Source organism: Cervus elaphus, chromosome 8, assembly GCF_910594005.1.
Source record: "Cervus elaphus chromosome 8, mCerEla1.1, whole genome shotgun sequence".
NCBI lineage: Eukaryota > Metazoa > Chordata > Mammalia > Artiodactyla > Cervidae > Cervus > Cervus elaphus.
In genome coordinates, this window is record NC_057822.1 from 33,114,768 (window position 1) to 33,138,594 (window position 23,827).

The window sequence follows — 23,827 nt, forward strand, 5'->3', positions numbered from 1 at the left end:
TAGGAAAAGGAGTACGTCAAGGCCTGCTTATTTAACTTATATGCAGAGTACATCATGAGAAACGCTGGGCTGGAAGAAGCATAAACTGGAATCAAGATTGCCAGGAGAAATATCAATAACCTCAGATATGCAGATGACACCACCCTTATGGCAGAAAGCAAAGGGGAAATAAAGAGCCTCTTGATGAAAGTGAAAGAGGAGAGTGAAAAAGTTGGCTTAAAGCTCAACATTCAGAAAACTAAGATCATGGCAACTGGTCTCATTATTTCATGCAAACAGATGGGGAAACAGTGGAAACAGTGGCTGAATTTATTTTTCTGGACGCCAAAATCACTGCAGATATTGATTGCAGCCATGAAATTAAAAGACACTTACTCCTTGGAAGGACAGTTATGACCAACCTAGATAGCGTATTAAAAAACAGAGACATTACTTTGTCAACAAAGTACTGCTGAAGCCTGGCTTGGGGGATTTTGAGCATGATCTTGTTAGCAAGTAAAAGGAGTACAATTGTGTGGGGTAGTTTTAACATTCTTTGGCATTGCCTTTCTTTGGAATTGGAATGAAAACTGACCTTTTCCAGTCCTCTTGCCACTGCTGAGTTTTCCAAATTTGCTGGCATATTGAGTGCAGCATTTTCACAGCATCATATTTTAGGATTTGAAATAGCTCAGCTGTAATTCCATCACCTCCACTATCTTTGTTTATAGTGATGCTTCCTAAGGTCCATTTGATTTGACACTCCAGCATGTCTGGCTCTAGCTGAGTGATCACACCATCATGGTTATGTGGGTTATTAAGATCTATTTTCTGTAGTTCTTCTCTGTATTCTTGCCACCTCTTCTTAGTTTTGCTTCTGTTAGGTCTACACCATTTCTGTCCTTTATGGTTCCCATCTTTGCATGAAATGTTCCCTTGTTATATCTAATTTACTTGAAGAGTGCTCTAGTCTTTCCCATTCTATTGTTTTCCTCTATTTCTTTTCATTGTTCACTTAGGCTTTCTTATCTCTCCTGCTGTTCTTTGGAAATCTGCATTCAGATGCGTATATCTTTCCTTTTCTCCTTTGCCTTTCCCTTCTCTTCTTTTCTCAGCTATTTGTAGGGCCTCCTCAGACAACCATTTTGCATTTTTTTTTCCCCTGGGGATGGTTTTGATCACTGCCTCCTATACAGTGTTATGAACCTGCATGATTTTTAAAGACTGTCTAGTATTGTAGGCAAACCACTCCAGTGTTCTTGCCTGGAGAATCCCAGGGACGGGGGAGCCTGGTGGGCTGCCATCTATGGGGTCGCACAGGGTTGGACACAACTGAAGTGACTTAGCAGCAGCAGCAGCAGTATTGTATGATCAACTAGATTGAAACATTCACTTGTGGTTAAGGATTAAGACTCCTTGTACTATTTTGTTACTATAAATATGAGTGCAATAAACATCACTGTGCATAGAATCTCTAGGCATCACTGAGCATAATTGATATTTCTTTCATATAAATTAAGATAGGAATGCTTGAATCAAGCCTAAAAAAATGTTGAATATGAGTGTGCTACATATTTCTTTTAAGCTTAATTAATCAGAAACCATAATGAATAGTCATCTGAAAGTAACATAATTTTTATTAAAAATTTACCCTTTTTCAGTCTTTCTGTATTTTAGATTTTTTTTATAAATCATTCTTTTGTAAATTAACAATATTGAGGTATAATTTACATAAAATAAAATACATACATTTTAAGTGTAGAGTTAGGTAAGTTTTGACAAATATAAGTAGGCATATGACCACCAAAATCAAGATACAGAACATTTGCACATCCCCCAAAATTATTATTTTCTTATCCTTTTTATACCTTATAAACATTATTTTACAATGCTATAATTTTAGTTTTTATCAGTCATTCTTTTAAGAAAATTAAGAAGAAGAAATCTTAATCTTTCTGTTAAGCAGAATTTATAGGATTTCCTAGGTAAGAATACTGGAGTGGGTTGCTAATTCCTTTTCCAGGGGATCTTCCCAACCCAGGGACTGAACCCACATCTCCAGTATCTCCTACACTGGCAGGCATGCTCTTTACCAGTGAGCCAACACAGGATGCTTGATGTTAAAACTCTGTTACCAAGGTATTGAAGACAGTATTCAACATCTTTGTTGGATGCAAATATGTCTGCAACCAGACATGGCCAGAAAGCCAATGTATCCCAGCACTGCTTGCTATCTAGAATCCCTGGTCCCCACTCTCTCTCTCTCTTTTGTTTTCTACTGTTTTTTATTTTGTACTGGAATATAGTTTTGGCTCAGATGGTAAAGAATCTGCCTGCAATGCGAGAGACCTAGGGTTGGGAAAATATCCTGGAGAAAGGAATGGCTATCCACTCCATTATTCTTGCCTGGAGAATTCCACGGAGAGAGGAGCTTAGCAAGCTAAAAACCATAGGGTTGCTAAGAGTAGGACACGACTGAGCAACTAACACTTTCACTTTTTCACTTTTCACAGTTGGTTACAATGTTGTGGTAGCTTCAGGTGTACAGCAAAGTGAATCAGTTACACACACACACACACACACACATATCCACTCATTTTTAGATTATTTTCCCATACAGGTCATTGCAGAGTGTTAAGTAGAGTATCCTGTGCCATACAAAAGGTCTTTATTATCTATTTTATATATATATATATTATATATAGTAGGTGTTGCGAGAGGGCATCAGAGGGCAGACACACTAAAACCATAATCACAGAAAACTAGGCAATCTGATCACAGGACCACAGTCTTGTCTAACTCAATGAAACTAAGCCATGCCGTGTGGGGCCACCCAAGACTGTCGGGTCATGGTGGAGAGGTCTGACAGAATGTGGTCCACTGGAAAAGGGAATGGCAAACCACTTCAGTATTCTTGCCTTGAGAACCCCATGAACAGTATGAAAAGGCAAAATGATAGGACACTGAAAGAGGCACTCCCCAGGTCGGTAGGTGCCCAATATGCTACTGGAGAGCAGTGGAGAAATAACTCCAGAAAGAATGAAGGGATGGAGCCAAAGCAAAATCAACACCCAGTTGTGGATGGGACTGGTGATAGAAGCAAGGCCCAATGCTGTAAAGAGCAATATTGCATAGGAGCCTGGAATGTTAGGTCCATGAATCAAGGCAAATTGGAAGTGGTCAAACAGGAGATGGCAAGAGTGAATGTGGACATTCTAGGAATCAGCAAACTAAAATGGACTGGAATGGGTGAATTTAACTCAGATGACCATTATATCTACTACTGTGGGCAGGAATCCCTGAGAAGAAATGGAGTAGCCATCATGGTCAACAAGAGAGTCTGAAATGCAGTATTTGGATGCAATCTCAAAAACGACAGAATGATCTCTGTTCGTTTCAAAGGGAAACCGTTCAATATCACAGTAATCTAAGCCTATGCCCCAATCAGTAATGCTGAAGAAGCTTAATTTGAATGGTTCTATGAAGACCTACAAGACCTTTTAGAACTAACACCAAAAAAAGATGTCCTTTTCATTATAGGGGACCGAAATGCAAAAGTAGGAACTCAAAAAACACCTGGAGTAACAGGCAAATTTGGCCTTGGAGTATGGAATGAAGCAGGGCAAAGGCTAACAGAGTTTTGCCAAGAGAACGCACTTGTCAGGGCAAATACAGTTGATCCTTGAACAATGAATGGGGTTAATCAGCCTATAACTTATAGTTGGCACTCCATATCCAGTTTTCCCCTGCATCCTCTGGTTCAGTCAACCTTGGAACACAAGCTGGATTTGGAAAAGGCTGAGGAACCAGATGACACGACCCTATGACAGAAAGTGAAGAAGAACTAAAGAGCCTCTTGATGAAAGTGAAAGAGGAGAGTGAAAAAGTTGGCTTAAAGCTCAACATTCAGAAAACTAAGATCATGGCATCTGGTCCCATCACTTCATGGCAAATAGATGGGAAAACAGTGGCTGACTTTATTTTTGGGGGCTCCAAAATCACTGCAGATGGTGATAGCAGCCATGAAATTAAGAGGCTTGCTCCTTGGAAGAAAAGCTACGACCAACTTAGACAGCATATTAAAAAGCAGAGAATTACTTTGTCAACAAAGGTCCATCTAGCCAAGGCTATGGTTTTTCCAGTAGTCATGTATGGATGTGAGAGTTGGACTATAAAGAAAGCTGAATACTGAAGAATCGATGCTTTTGAACTGTGGTGCTGGAGAAGACTCTTGAGAGTCCCTCGGATGGCAAGGAGATCCAATCAGTCCATCCTAAAGGAGATCAGTCCTGGGTGTTCATTGGAAGGACGGGTGTTGAAGCTGAGACTCCAATACTTCGGCCACCTGATTCAAAGAGCTGACTCATTTGAAAAGACCCTGATGCTGGGAAAGATTGAGGGCAGGAGGAGGAGGGGACAACAGAGGATGAGATGGCTGGATGGCATCACTGACTCAATGGACATGAGTTTGGGTGAACTCCAGGGAGTTGGTGATGGACAAGGAGGCCTGGCATGCTGCAGTCCATGGGGTCGCAAAGAGTCGGACATGACTGAGTGGCTGAACCGAACTGAGTGCCATGTTGGTTTTCATTTATAGCATGAAAATAATTTTTCTTTGTGAAAAACAAAGATTTGAGTATATCACAGAGAATTCTAATTTATAATCCAGTAGCACTGAGTCATGTTCCCACACAGCAAACTTGTCCCATGATTGCCTTTTTTGAGTGGGATAGATCTTAGAGAATCCCTTGAGCTGTTTGTTTCAACCACTGTTTACTGTCTAAAGCTCACTGTGAACTTTACCTCTGAGACTTTTCTTTAAAGCATCTATCCTATGGTCTCTTCTGTTTGAGTGTCCAACTGCCTCAAGGTTTTATTTTATACTTCAGTATTTTTTCCCTTGTCCATAATTGCAAGTCATTGTGTAATGAGAATCATTCCAATAGGAGAGTTACGTCCTAAATTTTTAACCTCCACACATATAAAATGTACTAATTTTGCATGCCAATATTTTATATTCATACCGGAGAAATACTGACCAATTTTGACTTTATAGGATAACTAGCACAAACAAGATGAATTTACTTATTTGCTTTTATTTTAATATCAAAATGTTATGATTTATCACTTGAAGCAAAATGAAAATGTTTGGATGGGAGTATGATGACATTTTGATGGGTTCCATTATTTATTCTGTGGTATAACTAAAGCAAAGGTAAACCTATAGTCATTTTTTACATCCTTTGAAAATAACTATGTTTTTATGTTTCAATAAATAGTTTTTTGGTGAGGAATAGATTCAGTGGAAACTGGGCTACTGAATGAAAACATTCATGTTTTAACATGATACCATTATGTTAGTTATTTAATATCAGTCGCATCTAAAAGCTTGAGTAGATACAATGAATTAGTAGTACTCATTTTATCTCTAAGATAAAATTCAAGCTAAACACTTAAGCTATTTTCAGTATTTTTTTCCTCTTTCCATGTCTGAGATAATAAAAACAATTCTGAAGCCATTAGATGTTACAATTATTCCTTCTATTTTCTTCTCATTAGAGGCACACTCAAGGGATATATTAGCCAAAGGGAAAAGTAATTTCACCAAAATGTTCTTTACTAAACATGAGAGACACATACTTTAGTGGAAATTCTTAAGTCTGTCTAAATTATAAAAGTGTCCTAAATTTTTAATTAATATATTTTTATCTAACTCAACAATTATAATGAAGGAAACAAACTGCTGATATTTTGTACTTATAATAGGTATTGTGTTGCTCAGGATTTTTTAAATTCATCCTTTATGATGGCAAAGAAGTATCCAACTTCTATTTTGAAAATTTGTCTATGCCTGCTAGCAACTCTGGTTTTCATTATGAGAACTTGTCCTAATCTTAATATTTTAATTTCCTCAACAGTGCCTTCCCTCTGTGAAAGAAAAGAATTGATATTAACCCACCCCCATATATGTATTTATTTTCTCTGAACCAGCCTCAAGGGTTTCCCTGATACTTTTGACTTTATTGAGGGCTTCTCATTTTAATTCCCCTTATTGTTGTTGCACCCAAAAAGATGTCCTTTTCACCATAGGGGACTGGAATGCAAAAGTAGGAAGTCAAGAAACACCTGGAGTAACAGGCAAATTTGGCCTTGGAGTACACAATGAAGCAGGGCAAAGGCTAATAGAGTTTTGCCAAGAGAAGGCACTGGTCATAGCAAACACCCTCTTCCAACCACACAAGAGAAGACTCTATACATGGACATCACCAGATGGTCAACACCGAAATCAGATTGATTATATTCTTTGCAGCCAAAGATGGAGAAGCTCTATACAGTCAGCAAAGACAAAACCAGGAGCTGACTGTGGCTCAGATCATGAACTCCTTATTGCCAAATTCAGACTGAAATTCAACAAAGTGGAGAAGACCACTAGACCATTCAGGTATGACCTATATCAAATCCCTTATGACTATAGAATGGAAGTGAGAAATAGATTTAAGGGACTAGATCTGATAGACAGAGAGCCTGATGAACTATGGATGGAGGTTCATGACATTGTACAGGAGACAGGGATCAAGACCATCCCCAAGGAAAAGAAAAGCAAAAAGGCAAAATGGTTGTCTGAGAAGGCCTTTCAAATAGCTGTGAAAATAAGAGAAGCAAAAAGCAAAGGAGAAAAGGAAAGATATTCCTATTTGAATGCAGAGTTCCAAAGAATAGCCAGGAGAGATAAGAAAGCCTTCCTCATTGATCCATGCAAAGAAATAGAGGAAAACAACAGAATGAGAAAGACTAGAGATCTCTTCAAGAAAATTAGAACTATCAAGGGAACATTTCAGGCAAAGATGGGTTCAATAAAGGACAGAAATGGTATGGACCTAACAGAAGCAGAAGATATTAAGAAGAGGTAGCAAGAATACACAGAAGAATTGACAAAAAATATCTTCACGACCCAGATAATCACAATGGTGTGATCACTCACCTAGAGCCAGACATCCTGGAATGTGAAGTCAAGTGAAGATGCCTTAGAAAGCATCACTACAAAGAAAGCTAGTGGATGTGATGGAATTCCAGTTAAGCTCTTTCAAATCCTGAAAGATGATGCTGTGAAAGTGCTGCACTCAATATGCCAGCAAATTTGGAAACCTCAGCAGTGGCCACAGGACTGGAAAAGGTCAGTTTTCATTCCAATTCCAAAGAAAGGCAATGCCAAAGAATGCTCAAACTACCACACAATTGCACTCATCTCACACGCTAGTAAAGTAATACTCAAAATTCTCCAAGCCAGGCCTCAGCAATATGTGAACTGAGAACTTCCAGATGTTCAAGCTGGTTTTAGAAAAGGCAGAGGAACCAGAGATCAAATTGCCAATATCCACTGGATCATTGAAAAAGCAAGAGAGTTCCAGAAAAACATCTATTTCTGCTTTATTGACTATGCCAAAGCCTTTGACTGTGTGGATCACAATAAACTGTGGAAAGTTCTGAAAGAGATGAGAATAACAGACCACCTGACCTGCCTCTTGAGAAACCTGTATGCAGGTCAGGAAGCAACAGTTAGAACTGGACATGGAACAATAGACTGGTTCCAAATAGGAAAAGGAGTACGTCGAGGCAGTATATTGTCATCCTGCTTAGTTAACTTATATGCAGAGTACATCATGAGAAACGCTGGGCTGGAAGAAGCACAAGCTGGAATCAAGATTGCTGGGAGAAATATCAATAACCTAAGATATGCATATGACACCACCCTTATGGCAGAGAGTAAAGAGGAACTAAAAAGCCTCTTGATGAAAGTGAAAGAGGAGAGTGAAAAAGTTGGCTTAAAGCTTAACATTCAGAAAACTAAGATCATGGCATCTGGTCCCATCACCTCATGGGAAATAGATGCGGTGACAGTGGAAACAGTGTCAGACTTCATTTTTTGGGCTCCAAAATCACTGCAGATGGTGACTACAGCCATGAAATTAGAAGACGCTTACTCCTTGGAAGGAAAGTTATGACCAACCTAGATAGCATATTAAAAAGCAGAGACATTACTTTGCCAAAAAAGGTCTGTCTGGTCAAGGCTATGGTTTTTCCAGTGGTCATGTATGGATGTAAGAGTTGGACTGTGAAGATCTGAGTGCCAAAAAATTGATGCTTTTGAACTGTGGTGTTGGAGAAGACTCTTGAGAGTCCCTTGGACTGCAAGGAAATCCAACCAGTCCATCCTAAAGGAGATAAGTCCTGGGTGTTCATTGGAAGGACTGATGCTGAAGCTGAAACTCCAGTATTTTGGCCACCTCATGTGAAGAGTTGACTCATTGGAAAAGACCCTGATGCTGGGAGGGATTGGGGGCAGGAGGAGAAGGGGACGACAGAGAATGAGATGGCTGGATGGCATCACCGACTCAATGGGCATGAGTTTGAGCAAACTCTGGGAGTTGGTGATGGACAGGGAGGCCTGGTGTGCTGCGATTCATGGGGTCGCAAAGAGTCGGACACAACTGAGCAAATGAATTGAACTGAACTGAACTGAGTGCATATTGTCAGTCCAATCTCCCAATTTATTCCTCCCCCTTCTTACCCCCTGGTAACCATAAGTCTGCTTTCTACATCTATAACTCTTCTTTTTATTTTATAGATAAGTTCATTTGTACCATCTTTTTAGATTCCACATATAAGATTTATAATATAATACTTGTCTTTATCTGTCTGACTGACTTAACCCAGTATGACAATCTCTAGAACAGCCAAAGCAATTTTAGGGAAAAAAAGAGCTGAAGGACTCAAGCTCCATGATTTCAGACTATACTACAAAGCTACAGTAATCAAAACAGTATGGTACTGGCACAAAGCAGAAATATAGACCACTCGTCTCCTCTTAATCCTGGAGTCTTCTCTCTCTGGCAAATATCAGGTAGTCCTGCATACCTAGCCCAGCCATTACCTAACTACTAATAGTAAATGCCCTCATAAACCAGGCCACTATTCACTACAGCACCCTCTTATCTGGTACCCTTTCCTACAGATTCTAGATGCTTCAACAACTTATGAACTATAGTTTTTGCCTTTTCAGTTCATATAGGACTGCCATGCTCTTCTCTACCTCCAGCTCCATAGAGTTTGTTTTGGAAATTTTCCCAAACAGCCATGGTGATAGTGAAGTTCAACTTATAAACTTTCTCTCTATCATTTGCATTCTGTGACTTGTGATGCTTTCCAATGCCTAAAAATAGTTGCCTCAAATATAATTTTACAGTTATTTATGAGAAGAAGGCTAGTCTGGTACAAGATACTCCATCAGGGCCAGAAGCAGAAGCAGTTTAAAAAAAAAAAAAAAGGTTATCCCTACTTTTCTCTAAAAGTAATTTATACAATTTCCTATTCTGTATTTCTTCTTGATCTTTTCATTAACATTTTAGTTTATGAAAATTACCATACCATGTATTCAACTCATGGTGAATAATTACTCAAATGAATAACTTGAGTTATGACAAGACTGAGAAATCACCAAGCAATAATAAATCAGTTTTTTCATATTGAATTTTACCTCTAAATTCAGGAGCATGGTAACTATGCCCTATTTCCATATGCTTCAGTGTTTCTTGAAGTCCAGAAATCTAAAAAGTAAAATCCAAAGGTAAGAGGTTATATGCTAAATAACCCCAAAATGAGTTAAAATGCTTAAATACTGATTAAAAAATATAGGAAATATTATCTCTCTTGCATTAATTCCTATGTATTTTAAAAATTTAAATATTAATTGCAATAAAAGAAACAGTTTAAAGTCTAAATTCAAGTTCACAGCAAGAATTAAGTATCTATTATGGGTAAACATTTGAAACATTTATTTCACAGCATAGTTTCCTGAACCAAGAATACTTGCCATACACTTTTAATAATAATTATTCAGGTCTCTACTTGGAGTTTTCTCCTCTGTTGAAATTGCTTCACAATAGCCTAATTCATCTTCATATCCATGAAAAGATGAGGTAAATATTACTTGGGAAGTAAAATATGAAGAGACTGTTGCTATCCTAAAAACTCTTAGCTCATTTTCCACCCACAAACACTCCTTGTTTTATTAAATTTATTTTATAATTAAGAACATTTGTCAGTTTGGTGGCATTCCATTTACCTATATTTCCTGAACAATAGATTTAAATTAAAAATTCAACCTTAAAAAGCTGTCTCATCCCTCATATGATTATACCAACAAAAAATATCATGTTTAATTACATACAGATACACATATTTTTCTACTGTCACTGAGTAGTAGTTAATCCTTCCTTCTTTCTTTGTTTTCTTTTTTACTTTATGAACATCTGCTACTTTCTAGCACAACAAGGTGCCTCAGATGCTCACCCAGGCTCATCTTGTATTTCCTTCACCCAGACTACTATCAGCCACTTGTTCAAGAAGCACCACTTCCTCTTACAGGAGAATAGTATTAGAAACTGCAGTGTCATTATTTCTAGATCCTCTCAACAGATAGACCTAGAAATACATGTAGATAGATAGATAGATAGATAGATATTTTTAGAATATTTCCTGTATTGAACCCCATGATCCAAAAAAGATAACATGTAATTTATTATATATATATATATGTGTGTGTGTGTATGTATATATATATATATATATATATATATAAAATAAATTATATTTTATCTTTTTTCAAAAATGGGGCTCTAATTCCAAATTTTAGATATTTGGGGGAATTTTGTAAAGCTGAAAATAATTAAATTACAGATGTTTCCACAAGATTTGAATAAATTTAAAAGTGACCACATTGCTTATTACCTATCAAAAGAATTTGGAGACACACACTTATTAGATTTTTGTCATCTCACAGTATACTTTCACTTTTATATACAAACTAAAATAACCCTTTCTTAAGCAAAGTATTTGAGAAAACACAGTAAGCTAAATTGGCCATTAAGATAAGTTTTTTAAGGAAATGAAAAGGGTTGGGAAGATCTCCTGGAGAATTCCATGGACTGTATGGTCCATGGGGTCATAAAGACTGAGCAATTTTCACTTTCACTTCACTTTCAAGGAAATGACAATGAATGAGAGACAGGTCAATGAGGTCAGAGATGTTAAGGATCTTACGGATGCTGTGGCAGAAGCCATAGAATAAGCAAGTTATATCAGGTTCACACTCAAAAGAACCACCCAGAACCATTTACCTAAGCACCAGGAATATAACCAAAGCAGTAACACCATGCTAGAAGGTGACAGCCAAGAGGACACCATGTAGACTGTGGGCCAGTGGATACAAAAATGTCCCTTGTACAAGGTGTCATCTGGGAAGAGTGAGAAGAGGAGGCTATTTGAAGACAGAAAATTAACACTGATTGTTATGCTTTAGCTAAATAATCAGTTAATGTAACATCCAAATACCCTATGTTAAATTCAAAGAGACTGGATTGTCTTTAATCCAGGTTATGTTTCATTTCACCTTTGGTGGGAATAGCAGTTCAAAGACAAAATAAGTTGTAGATAATAAAGATACAGTTCTTTATACATCTGAGTGTAAAATTCAACCCTTCTTCACAGAGAGAATTTTTCTGAAAATCTGAAATGAAAATCTGAAAAAGATTTTCATTTTTTAAACATGTTTTTATTTTAGATACATATCAATCATAAGGCAAATAATTTTACCTTTGCTTAATGTGTAAGAAAAGAGACATATATATAAAATTACCTGAATGTCCACATGGCTACTTTGCAGCACAGCTAGGGCTGACTGCTACCACTCCTCATCTTGAGCTTAACTACACCAGTGGCGAACATTTTGAGACCCAAAGACTGTATGTGGCCTAAATATGTCTCAACATAGCCTTTGATCTAACTTCATATTAAAGACAGTGGAACTGATGGCCATTCAGGAAGTTAACTTATCTCTGATTACAAAGACATTGACCGGAAGATCCAGTGATAGACACAGGTGGCAGATGGAGAAATCGACAATCTGGAGGGGAGTGGAGGCACTTGCCATCATGAACGCTAGAAGGCCCTGATACCCTTGAGTAGTGAAACTTAGTATGAGTGGTCTATCCTACTAAACACACATGGTCACTTGGGAATATATGGCCAGGTCACTGATGAGTTCCTCTGGGAGAAGAGTAACAGGAAGATGAGCATGAAAACAGCAGGGAAAGGAGAGGAAGATGGTAGCAAGTCTAAGTTTGTTTGTGGCAGGAAAAGCAGCAGGAGCAACCTGAATCTAGATCATAGTGTTCCTGGCAATGGAAATGTGCCTCCTGTTAAGAGGTTGTGGGAACAGGTTAGATGAAAAGGAGCAAAGAGGTGAAGTTGTGAAGATTTGACAATATAGTGTCATAAAATTGCAAACTATTATTAAACTCTTTTTAGGCAATATTACCATTAATTCATATAGTCAAGAACACACAATTAAATTTCAAGCACAAAGAAGGAGACAAGCGATGTTCTCATTTTAGTAACTAAAAATTACACTCAAGAAAAGACAATACACATTTGATTAATGCATGCCTTAATAAAATCATTCATGCTTTTTTTTGCAACCATTGTGCAAACTTCTATAGCTTCTAAAAGTCTGGCCAAAAATCAGTATCTCCAGAAAAAATAAAAGAATGCTAAGCATAGTAGCAGTTTTATATTTTCTAATCAACTGTTACATATTTTCACCTTGACCAAGACACATTCTGTTTTATTATTCTTGAACTCTATATTAGCTAGCCCTCACTCTACCACCCTAGGGCTAGGCCTATAAGAAAATCCTACAGGAAGAAAAGAGATGTCAATAGCAAAAATGACTGAAAATTGAGTCAGTAACTAGGTGTTTCAAATATTCATTTAGGAGGAAATTGCATGGACTCTCTATTCATCATCTCATCTAAGTTTCACAAAAATATTAAAAGATAGGTCATTATGGCTATATGTTATGTATGAAAAATCTGAGTTTCAAGTGTTTAGGTAAGGTCCAGGTTTGCAGCCATCATAGATGGCATTTAAAACCCAATCTGAGTATTGTTATGTTTTAATGGCTCAGGTTTTCCCTCTAACAATATTTTAATAATCTCCTAAAAAGCTATATTTTAATTAAGTAATTTTAATTCAATAACAATCTTTGTATTTTTAAAGTTGATAAAATATTTTCCTGGATTTTTCCAAATGAATCTTTTTTACAACATGACAACTGGTAAAAATCATTTAAAATTTAACTCAGAAACAAAAACCAATATTTCTGATAATGTTATAAAAAAATAAATGATTAAATATCATTTTCAGGTAGCAATAGATGGTCTCTTTACCTGTCCTATTGCTCTGTCCCTTTCCAAAGAGGTCAGCATTTTCTGCTTCAGTAAAGCATGGTGCTTTTCATGTAATACTCTTATAGCTGGTTCATATGATGCATAATGTAACTTCAACCTATGGAAAATAAAGGGCATCATAAAGGGTAATTGAGCTAAATCAGTGATTTCCACTTAACATTCTCAACCTCTTTTCTCCTATTTTTTTGCATTTGAATGAAAATTGAAAACCATATAAAGGTCAATATAACAAAGCCAAGAAGTATAAGAAGTATTATTTGTCATGCAGCTTCCCAGCAACCTGGCTGGAGGTGGGACAGTCACCTTTCTCTTGAGTTGGTTAGTTCTCTATTTCCTTTTGCTCTATTCAAGTATGTACCCAGAAGTCACTGCCATTCGTTGACAGAAAAGAAAATTTCAGCTTATTTAATTCAAAAACAATTTTCAACAAGACAAGGGCTACAAACAATGGATGATTAGATAGAGTGTTATTCACATCAAAATTAAGGATGGTCTTGAAAACAAGTATGAATAACCTCATATTAAGAAAATTAAGTATTTTATTCCTTTGTATAAATATTCTACAATGTGTTTATTGAATATTATGCTATCTGTTTTGTTCCAGACCTTGTATTAGGTACTTTTATTTTCACAGTTTTCACAGATAAGAAACAGAATTAAATGAGCACACAAATCTAAGTGGTGGAGCCAGGCTTCCAATGTTTATTTGATTTCAAAATCCAAACTCTTTTCATTACATTGTACTACTTCTCAATCAATGTTTTGTTAAGAGGAACACAAACTATTTCATTTTTTTTCTGAATTTTTATGGACTTGGAACAATTTCATGAACCAAAAACACAAAAAAATAAGGCCAATATATGAGACCAAAAGAATAGATTAAGTCAATGAAGAAACACTCTCACACACTCAAGGTCTTTTTTTTTTCCCCCCAAGTTAATGCAGTTTTTCTCTTATTAAAGTAGTATTTATTTCTACAGGGATTCAATTAAGAAAAATCAGAAAAATGCTAATTTCTAACATACTGCTAAGTTGAAAGTATACTGATTCTGAAGCTCCACAGGACAGCCTATGATTAAGAAATCATAACAGCCACAATGACCATAACCACTACAAAATACAGCAGTTATCATGACCATCCCAAAGTCATGTTGTTCAAATGTGGCTATTTAAATTTAAGCTTAAATTAATTACAATTAAATAAACATCAGAAATCTAATACATCAGTTGTACTAGCCACTTTGAAAGTGCTTAGTAGAGGATGTGACTAGTGACTATCATATGGGACAGTGTAGATATAAATTATTAATAACATAACAAAGTGCCATTGGGCAGTGCTGCCTTAGAACAAGCAAAGAAGAATTTTACTTAGAGATTATAAATTTTTATTTTGAGGGGAAGGTGGTCAGGGGTGGTCAGGTGCTTCTGCACTTTACTCTCCATGCTTAAGAATTTGGTGAATATTGTCATGTTCCTCCAATGACCTGGTGCCTTTGCACAACATGCTGACCCTACACTTTCACTCTGTTAACTCATACTTTATAATTCATTTCCTTTAGATATAGGTCCCTGAACCCTCTCACTCTCCAATCTGACTGGGGTGACAACTCCTTCGCTGGCATAGCAACAATGCAGTATATTTCACTGTATTTCTGCTTAGCTACTCCCCCATCACACACTTTAATAATCCCTGGGAACCCTAAAAGCAAGGACCTAAATTTGTTCATCTTTCTATTTCAAACACATGATATACAGCCTGACACATAGTAAATGTTCAATAAATACTCAATGAATAACTTCACCTGGAACATCATTCTATGGCCAAATTGCTTAAAACTAATTAAATAATTGTTTAATAAATATGCCAACAAATATCGGCAGCTTACTTTTTGAGGTCATTAATTAATTTGTTTTTCTCCTGGACTATTCTCTTGTGGTGCATTCGATGAAAATCACGTTCTTTCTGAGTTTTCAGCAAATCTTCTCTAGCCTTGCTGTAAAAACAAAAATAACAACCACCTTAAAATTCACTGCTATTCTTTTCTGAAAAAATATTTATTTATCACTTCTAATCCAGTATGAAAGTGAAAGAAGAGAGTAAAAAAGATGGCTTAAGGCTCAGCATTCAGAAAACTAAGATCATGGCATCCAGTCCCATCACTTTATGGCAAATAGATGGGGAAACAGTGGAAACAGTGTCGGACTTTATTTTTGGGGGCTCCAAAATCACTGCAAATGGTGACTGCAGCCATGAAACTAAAAGACGCTTACTCCTTGGAAGGCAAGTTATGACCAACCTAGACAGCATATTAAAAAGCAGAGACATTACTTTGTGAACAAAGGTCCATCTAGTCAAGGCTATGGTTTTTCCAGTAGTCATGTATGGATGTGAGAGTTGGACTATAAAGAAAACTGAGCACTGAATTGATGCTTTTGAACTTCTCTCAAGAGAAGACTCTTGAGAGTCCCTTGGACTGCAAGGAGATCCAACCAGTCCATCCTAACGGAGATCAGTCCTGGGTGTTCATTGGTGGGACTGATGAAGCTGAAACTCCAATACTTTGGCCACCTGATGTGAAGAACTGACTCATTTGAAAAGACCCTGATGATGTGAAAAGACCTGATGATTAAGGGCAGGAGGAGAAGGGGACGACAGAGAATGAGGTGGTTGGATGGCATCACCAACTCAATGGACATGGATTTGGGTGAACTCTGGGAGTTGGTAATGGACAGGGAGGCCTGGCACGCTGCAGTTCATGGGGTCACAAAGAGTCGGACATGACTTAGCAACTGAACTGAATTGAATCCAGTACTGCATGATTCAAAAGATAATTTGAAATAAAAAATTTCACTATAATTTTCATTGAAATATCCCTACCAACATAACATATATGGGTATGGGAGATGAACAAGCTAAAACCAGTAGCGTCAAAAATATCAGTCATTCACATTTCATTTAAATAAAGAAAATTAAAGGTATTTTTCCACAATAACTTACAATCCATCTATTTTCAAAGAAAATATATTTACAAAATTGAAATGTATACAAAATAGAATAATTCAAAATAATTACAAATGAACTAAAAGACTTAACCAAATTTAATTCTGAACTTGCTTGAATACATGGTTAAGTGGGTTGCTTAGTTCTGATAATTGTAAAAAAAAGAAAAAGCATATAAATTCTAGAAAAATCAAGATTTCATTCTGGTAAGGCACGTGAAAAGTTTACACCACCTGAAGATCACATTACATATTACAAATAACTGGTAACTTAATGAGAAAAGTCTCCAATGTCAGTGCTGTGACACAGAAGCATTGTTTAACTAGATGTATCTTCTGCAGATCCCCGGCATAAAGCAAGCAAGAGTATTCTTTCTAAGCCCAAGTCATATGTGAAGAAAATTAATGGGAATGTTTCATCCACCACTATAGTATAAGTCAATTTCAATATAACAGTGTAAAGTATAATTTATAATAGAAAAGTAGTTATCTAAAAGTCTTAGTTAACTGACAAAGTGCTCCTGCATTGAGATTCTCACATTCTGAAAAATGGATGGACTGAATTAGAGTACTGACAGCTAACAAAAGGTTCAGAATGGAAATCTACCTCTCATATTTCAAAATTCAGATTCATATGAAATAAATGGGTGCAATAGATTTCTTCTTTAGGACCTATGTCAGAACAATCATTGAGGAATGGTGACTGGGAAGCTGCCAAAGTGCTATGAGTTTAGGTTTTCAGACTTGTGATGGCACATATTATTATGATTAATAAGATTTCTTACTGCAAGATCAAGTCACACAAAGAATATGGTAAAAGTGTCTTTTCCATTCTTCTATATTTCCTTTTTTGTCCCCACCATCTCCCACTGATTAGGAATTACCTGTATTATTCTTCATTCTACTGTCAATGTTGTAGTTTTGATCACATGTAAATAGACAATGTGTCACAGTACCTCATGGTCTAACCATCTGACCCTCAACTTCATTTCCATGCCAACAATCTTAAAGGTATACAGGCAAATGCTGATTAAAATATTCAGACTTGAAAAATCATCTGTGGAATAGTCCAACTATTAGATAAATAATTTATTCTTTCCAGGTTTTAACTCTGTGTGTATATGTAAGTGAAGATGGGGGGGGGACGGGAAACAGAGAATTCCTCTGCCACTAAAATGCGCCTAATACTGAGTAAATTGGTGAGTGAAAAGGAAGAGAGAGTTTAAGTAGAGTGACTGGAAAAGATAAATGGCTGAGTTGACATTTTGTTTTGAAAGCACAAGAACATCACCTGAATTCCCATTCATTTTAAAGAAAAGTGTGTAAAATGTCTTATATGCTATACAACACATAAAAAATATTCAATAAATATTTCTGTAATCATTAACACTATTATCATGACATTATTTATTATTTAGTATAGTAGAACAGATATATTCAATTCCTCTAATAGCTACATTTATCTACCTAAAATGGGGGTATGCCAGTTGTTAAATATGCTCTAATGAATAAAAAATATCAAGATATATGATTATTAGTAACACTGTATATCTTTATAAAAGAATTTAAACTTTATAAACATCTAGTTTAAGTCTACTAAAAGCTGTCTTATTTTCAACAACTTAATTTATTACTTAATGAGCTTATACATTTTTATCTTATCTGAAATGTAAACCCATAATAGGTTAAAAAAAAACAGAAAAATAATGCTGAAAGTTTCTTGGGCAGAACCACAAATGTGTAGCATTGCATTAACTCACTTTTTAAATACACATTTTAAGTCCTATTGTACTCATCCCAGGAAAGAAAGCATAGGAACTGATTGAAATATTAGACCTTAAAGCTTTTCTGACCATTAAATTGGTTTTCAGAGACTTGCTTTCTGTTTGCAAAAATGAAGTCTACTCAGTAAAACAATTTAAATTCATTTCATGGTGATGCTTCTCCTATTATGAACTTTCTACTGCCCAGCTGCTTAATAAAAGAAAAATAGAAGTTGTACTAAAAAGTAAAGTTTGAAATAATCATATATGCAATAAATATTTAAACTATCTTGTATTTTTTTCATTATATTAGTACAGCATCTTTGTGTTTAAAAGAAAAGTTTTCTTAAGACAGATACAAAATATAGAAATTCTATTTCAAGTACAATGAACTTGATATTTAGTGAAACATTCTATTTAGATTTGTTCATAAAGAACACACTACTTAAATGCTTTTTCTTAATGAGATCACAGAATAACTATTTAACTTATCCATTTCAGGAAAGCAGCAAATCAAAATATGTAAATAAAATATAAAATAGCAAGATACTCATATTTTTCACACTAAAAAAGCACTGTCCCCAAAACTCCATGTTTAACATATAAATGTAATTTAACAGTGTACTCTAAAAAGTTATTTTTAGCTGAATGTTCCCAGTAATATAATGACCATTTAACAATAGATTTGTTGAGTTATTGTTTCCATAATTTGGCACAAGTTACCATATAAACATTTCCTGGTTTCCATGAACCAATCAAAGTAGGCCATCTTTGTTGTGTATTTTTCTCACATGTAAACTTGAATCAAAGTGATTTTTGATAACAGTAAAATTACCAACTATTGCATTCTCTTCAATTGGTTAGAAATAAATTAGTTTGCTGCTGCTGCTAAGTCACATCAGTCGTGTCCAACTCTGTGTGACCCCGTAGACGGCAGCCCACCAGGCTTTAACCCACTACAATTAATATTGGGATAATTGTCAGATGGTAAAAATGCCACACAACTATATTAGATGCAAACTTTCATTATATTTTTAACCAAAAACAGACAGGGATAGACCCATGTCTGGAAAAAATACCTTCTTAATTTAATAAGCAATTACCTAAAAACTAAAGCATGAAATTTTATGGGCTCCATTACTATCTTTATCCACAGTGTGTGTTTCTGAAAGTCATTAAATTAAATAGGTCTTCAGAAAAGCTGGGTACTCTCTGACCTTTCATAGACGTGAATTTTGTAAGTGAAATTAGGGTCTATTAGTAAAGCACCTAATGTTTTCTTAATATTAATAGCCATTAATTTTCCTTATGTCCATATTTTCTGACAGAAGATAAAATCAAGCATTTTATTACTTTTAAAATGGTAGATTTTTATCTTCTATTTAGTCATTCCAGTCAGTATTATTCCTGCCTAATCTTTAGGACTCTCAATAAATCTTTTCTGGTCTGCATTGTATTTTCTTAACATAAAAGCCCAGCAAAGGAAGACAGTATTCTAAATAAGCAAGACTTAGCTCCTCAGGAAGTTATTTAAACTACCATCATAAAAGGGAAAGGATGCCTACTCCTAAGGAATACTATGAAAGAGGCAAAAATCATCAACTACTCGAAAAATTATTAGAAACTTAACTAAAGTGCCAAAATGTTAAAACATACATTCACATAAGCCACTCATATTAGTCAGGCACAGCTATAAGACCTGAGTATATACTGAGGACAAGACAATTCCCTACTATATGGAGCTCATAATGTAACAAAAACTGAATATATTAGATAATTAGATGTAAAAGGCACAAATATTAAACTTCTTCACAAATATACAGTATTTAAGATAATCTAATAACTGGAATGAGATATACAAATAGAACACTAAAACATATGAATACATCAATCCATCCCCCTAAAATGTATGGATATAAAAATATTTGTGTATCTTTCAGAAGGGGGGATCGAGATGGGGAATACATGTAAATCCATGGCTGATTCATGTCAATGTATGGCAAAAACCACTATAATATTGTAAAGTAATTAGCCTCCAACTAATAAAAATAAATTTAAAAAAAAAAATATATATATATATATATGTGTATACACACACATACACATTCTTCCCAAATTTTAACAGATTGAACTCAATCTTAATCCTAATGCCACCCCAGTCTTTCAATAAAAACTGACTAAGTGAATCTAAAATTTATATGAAAATACAGAATCTAGAATAGTTAAGCAATCTTTAAAAAGAAAAACAAAGTTGGAAGACTAAGCTATCTGACTTTAAGAACTTAAACTTGCAGCAATCAAGAGTGTGGTATTAGCATTAGCATAAGGATAAATAAATAGGTGAATGGAATAGAATATAGAAATAGACCCATTAATTATAGGGTGAAAGTGATTTTCAACAAAAATGCCAAAGAAATTCAATGAAGAATGAAAACTCTTTCTAAGAGTTGTTATGGAATAATGAATGTTTATTGAAAAGAAAATTAATCTCTAGCTCCTATCACACAGAACGTACAAAAATTAAAGTAGGCTGAAAATACAAGTTCTAAATCTTTAGATGTTTTAGAAGAGAATATTTCTTCAACCTGGAAGTAGGCAATGGTATCTTAGCCAAAATATCAAAAGCAGTATTCTAAAAAAGATAAATTAAGACTTTATCAAAATTTAAAACTTCTGCTCATCCAAAGACACCATTAAGAAATTGAAGAATTGAGCCATAAACTAGAAAAATATTCAAAATATTCTGACAAAGGATTTGTACCCAAAATATATAAACAACTCTTAAAACTCACAAATAGAATGACTGATGCAACAAAAAAAACAGGCAAAAGACTTACACAGAAAGCATCATATTCAAAATATTCTGACAAAGGATTTGTATCCAATATATAAAGAACTCTTACAACTCACAAATAGGACAACTAATGCAACAAAAAACAGGCAAAAGACTAAGACAGAAAGCAGGATGGATGAATGGCCAATAAGCACAGAAAAAAAGTTATCAGTATCATTAGTCATTAGGAAAATGAATATCAAAACTACAAGTTGTCATTATACAACCACTCAGTTTAGTTCAGTTCAGTCGCTCAGTCGTGTCTGACTCTTGGCGACCCCATGAATCACAGGACGCCAGGCCTTCCTGTCCATCACCAACTCCCGGAGTCCACCCAAACTCATGTCCATCAAGTCGGTGATGCCATCCAGCCATCTTATCCTCTGTCATCCCCTTCTCCTCCTGCCCCCAATCCCTCCCAGCATCAGGGTCTTTTCCAATGAGTCAACTCTTTGCATCAGGTGGCCAATGTATTGGAGTTTCAGCTTCAGCATCAGTCCTTCCAATGAACACTCAGGACTGATGTCCTTTAGGATGAACTGGTTGGATCTCCTTGCAGTCCAAGGGACTCTCAAGAGTCTTCTCCAACACCACAGTTCAAAAGCATCAATTCTTCAGCACTCAGCTTTCTTCACAGTCCAACTCTCACATCCATACATGACCACTGGAAAAACCATAGCCTTGACTAGACCAACCTTTTTTGGCAAAGTAATGTCTCTGCTTTTTAATATGCTATCTAGGTTGGTCATTAGTTTCCTTCGAAGGGGTAAGTGTCTTTTTATTTCATGGCTGCAATCACCATCTGCAGTGATTTTGGAGCCCCCCAAAATAAAGTCTGACACTGTTTCCACTGTTTCCCCATTTATTTCCCATGAAGAATGGCTGAAATTTAAAAGTCTGACAAAACTCAGTGTTGTGTGATAATGTGAAGCAATTAGAGCTCTCATATATCTCTTTTGAGAATGTAAAATGGCTCAACTTGAATGCTGGAAAATGGACTAGTAGTTTCTTAAACATCTACCCTTTATAAAATTACATTCTCAAACCAGTAAATCCTAAAGGAAATCAACCCAGAATATTCATTGGAAAAACTGATGCTGAAGCTGAAGCTCCAATACTTTGGCCACCTGATGCAAAGAGTCAACTCATTGGAAAAGACTCTGATGCTGGGAAAGATTGAAAGCAAAAAGGAGAAGGGGGCAGCAGAGGATGAGATAGTTAGATATAATCACCGACTCAATGGACGTGAATTTGAGCAAACTCTGGGAGACAGTGGAGGACAGGGAAGCCTGGCATGTTGCAGTCCATGGGATCACAAAGAAATATGACTTAGCCACTGAACAGTAAGCTTTTACCAAAAAGAAAGAAAACACACTTTCACAAAAAGACTTGTACACAAACACTCATAGCAGTATCATTCACAATAACTATAGCTGGAAACAACTCAATAGAAAAAGGATAATAAATAAATCCTGGTATACACTATACAATAGGACACTACTGTAGCAATAAATAATTTAGATATCATCACCAACTCAATGGACATGAATTTGAGCAAACTCCGGGAGACAGTGGAGGACAGGGAAGCCTGGCATGCTGCAGTCCATGGGGTCGCAAAGAGTCGGACACAACTGAGCGACTGAACTGAACTAGCAATAAAAGGGAACAAATTACTCATAAATGAAAATATCACAGATAAATTTTACAGACTTTAGATGAGCAGAAGAAGCCAAACACAAAGAAATGAACATTTTGTGATTCCATTTATGAAGTTCTCCAACTGGCAAAACTAATCTAAAATGGAAAATAAAATCAGAACATTAATTGCCAGGGCAGGGAATGACAGAGAGACACAAAAGAAATCCCTGGATAGACAGCAGTGTTCTATATTATGAGTTGGGAGGTTATAAGACTTCATTTGTTTGTCAAAATCATGTAGCTAAGATATGCACATTTCAATTTATATAAATTAGAACTCAGAAAAATGATAAAAATAATAAATAGAATGTGGGGTAGAGTGTGGGTGGAAACGAAATAACGGCAGAAAGTTGATAAGTGTTGAAACTGTCTGCCTCATGAGGTTCATTATTCTATTTTGTTTACTTTCTATATAATTGATATTTGTTTAGAATTCAAAACAATATATGTAAACAAACAAATAAATTGCCTTATATCTGACTTCTGGAAAAGATACTACTCTTGGGTCTATCTTCAGTATTACTGACGCTGCTAACAATAAAGTTGATGAAGATGATAATGCTATTCCACCCACTTAATAATACTGTGTACTAGATACAATCCTCATTACACTGTGATGAATAAGACAAGCACAATCTTTATCTCTCAGATGTATAAACAAAATGAATAAGGAAATAAAACATATACATATATATATATATAAACTGTAATGAGTGTTCTGAAAACAGGGGAAAAAAAGGATGTTTTAATACAGAATATTGATTTAATCCTTCTGAAAGTGAAAGTCACTCAGTTATGTCTGACTCTTTGTAACCCCATGGACTATACAGTCCATGGAATTCTCCAGGTCAGAATACTGGAATGGGTAGCCTTTCCCTAGGGGATCTTCCCAACCCAGGGATCGAACTCAGGTCTCCTGCTTTGCAGGTGAATTCTTTACCAGCTGAGCCACCTTACTGAGCACTTATCATGTGATAGATACTGGGTTAAACACTTTAAAATGATGCCCTCAAGGATAATGTCACCCCACTCACATATGTGAAATCTGAGAGATAATTATATTTTTATAACTAGTAAGAAGCAGACAGCATGCACTTGTGCTACTCTATCCTTAATACCTGACCTGATATTATTATCCATCCTGAGTAAAAGTTTGACTGGAGTCAGTAAGTAATGAAGAATTTGATAACTACATATGTGTTCCTTTCAAGGACCTAATTGTTTCATAAGGAGCTGGTCTGACTCAT

The 23,827-nt window shown here is 35.7% G+C and overlaps 1 protein-coding gene across 2 annotated transcripts in view; it reads right to left on the reverse strand.

Annotated features, from left to right (window-relative positions):
• The window catches only part of SPAG16 (sperm associated antigen 16), a 965,654-nt gene that overhangs the window by 904,125 nt on the left and 37,702 nt on the right, over positions 1–23,827 (reverse strand). For both annotated transcript variants that reach the window (XM_043910138.1, XM_043910139.1), the window contains exons 6-8: positions 15,173–15,280; positions 13,266–13,383; positions 9,515–9,584 (exon numbers count right to left, since the gene is read on the reverse strand). In XM_043910138.1, the coding sequence (XP_043766073.1) occupies positions 9,515–9,584; positions 13,266–13,383; positions 15,173–15,280 (296 nt within the window). The remainder of the gene's footprint in view (positions 1–9,514; positions 9,585–13,265; positions 13,384–15,172; positions 15,281–23,827) is intronic.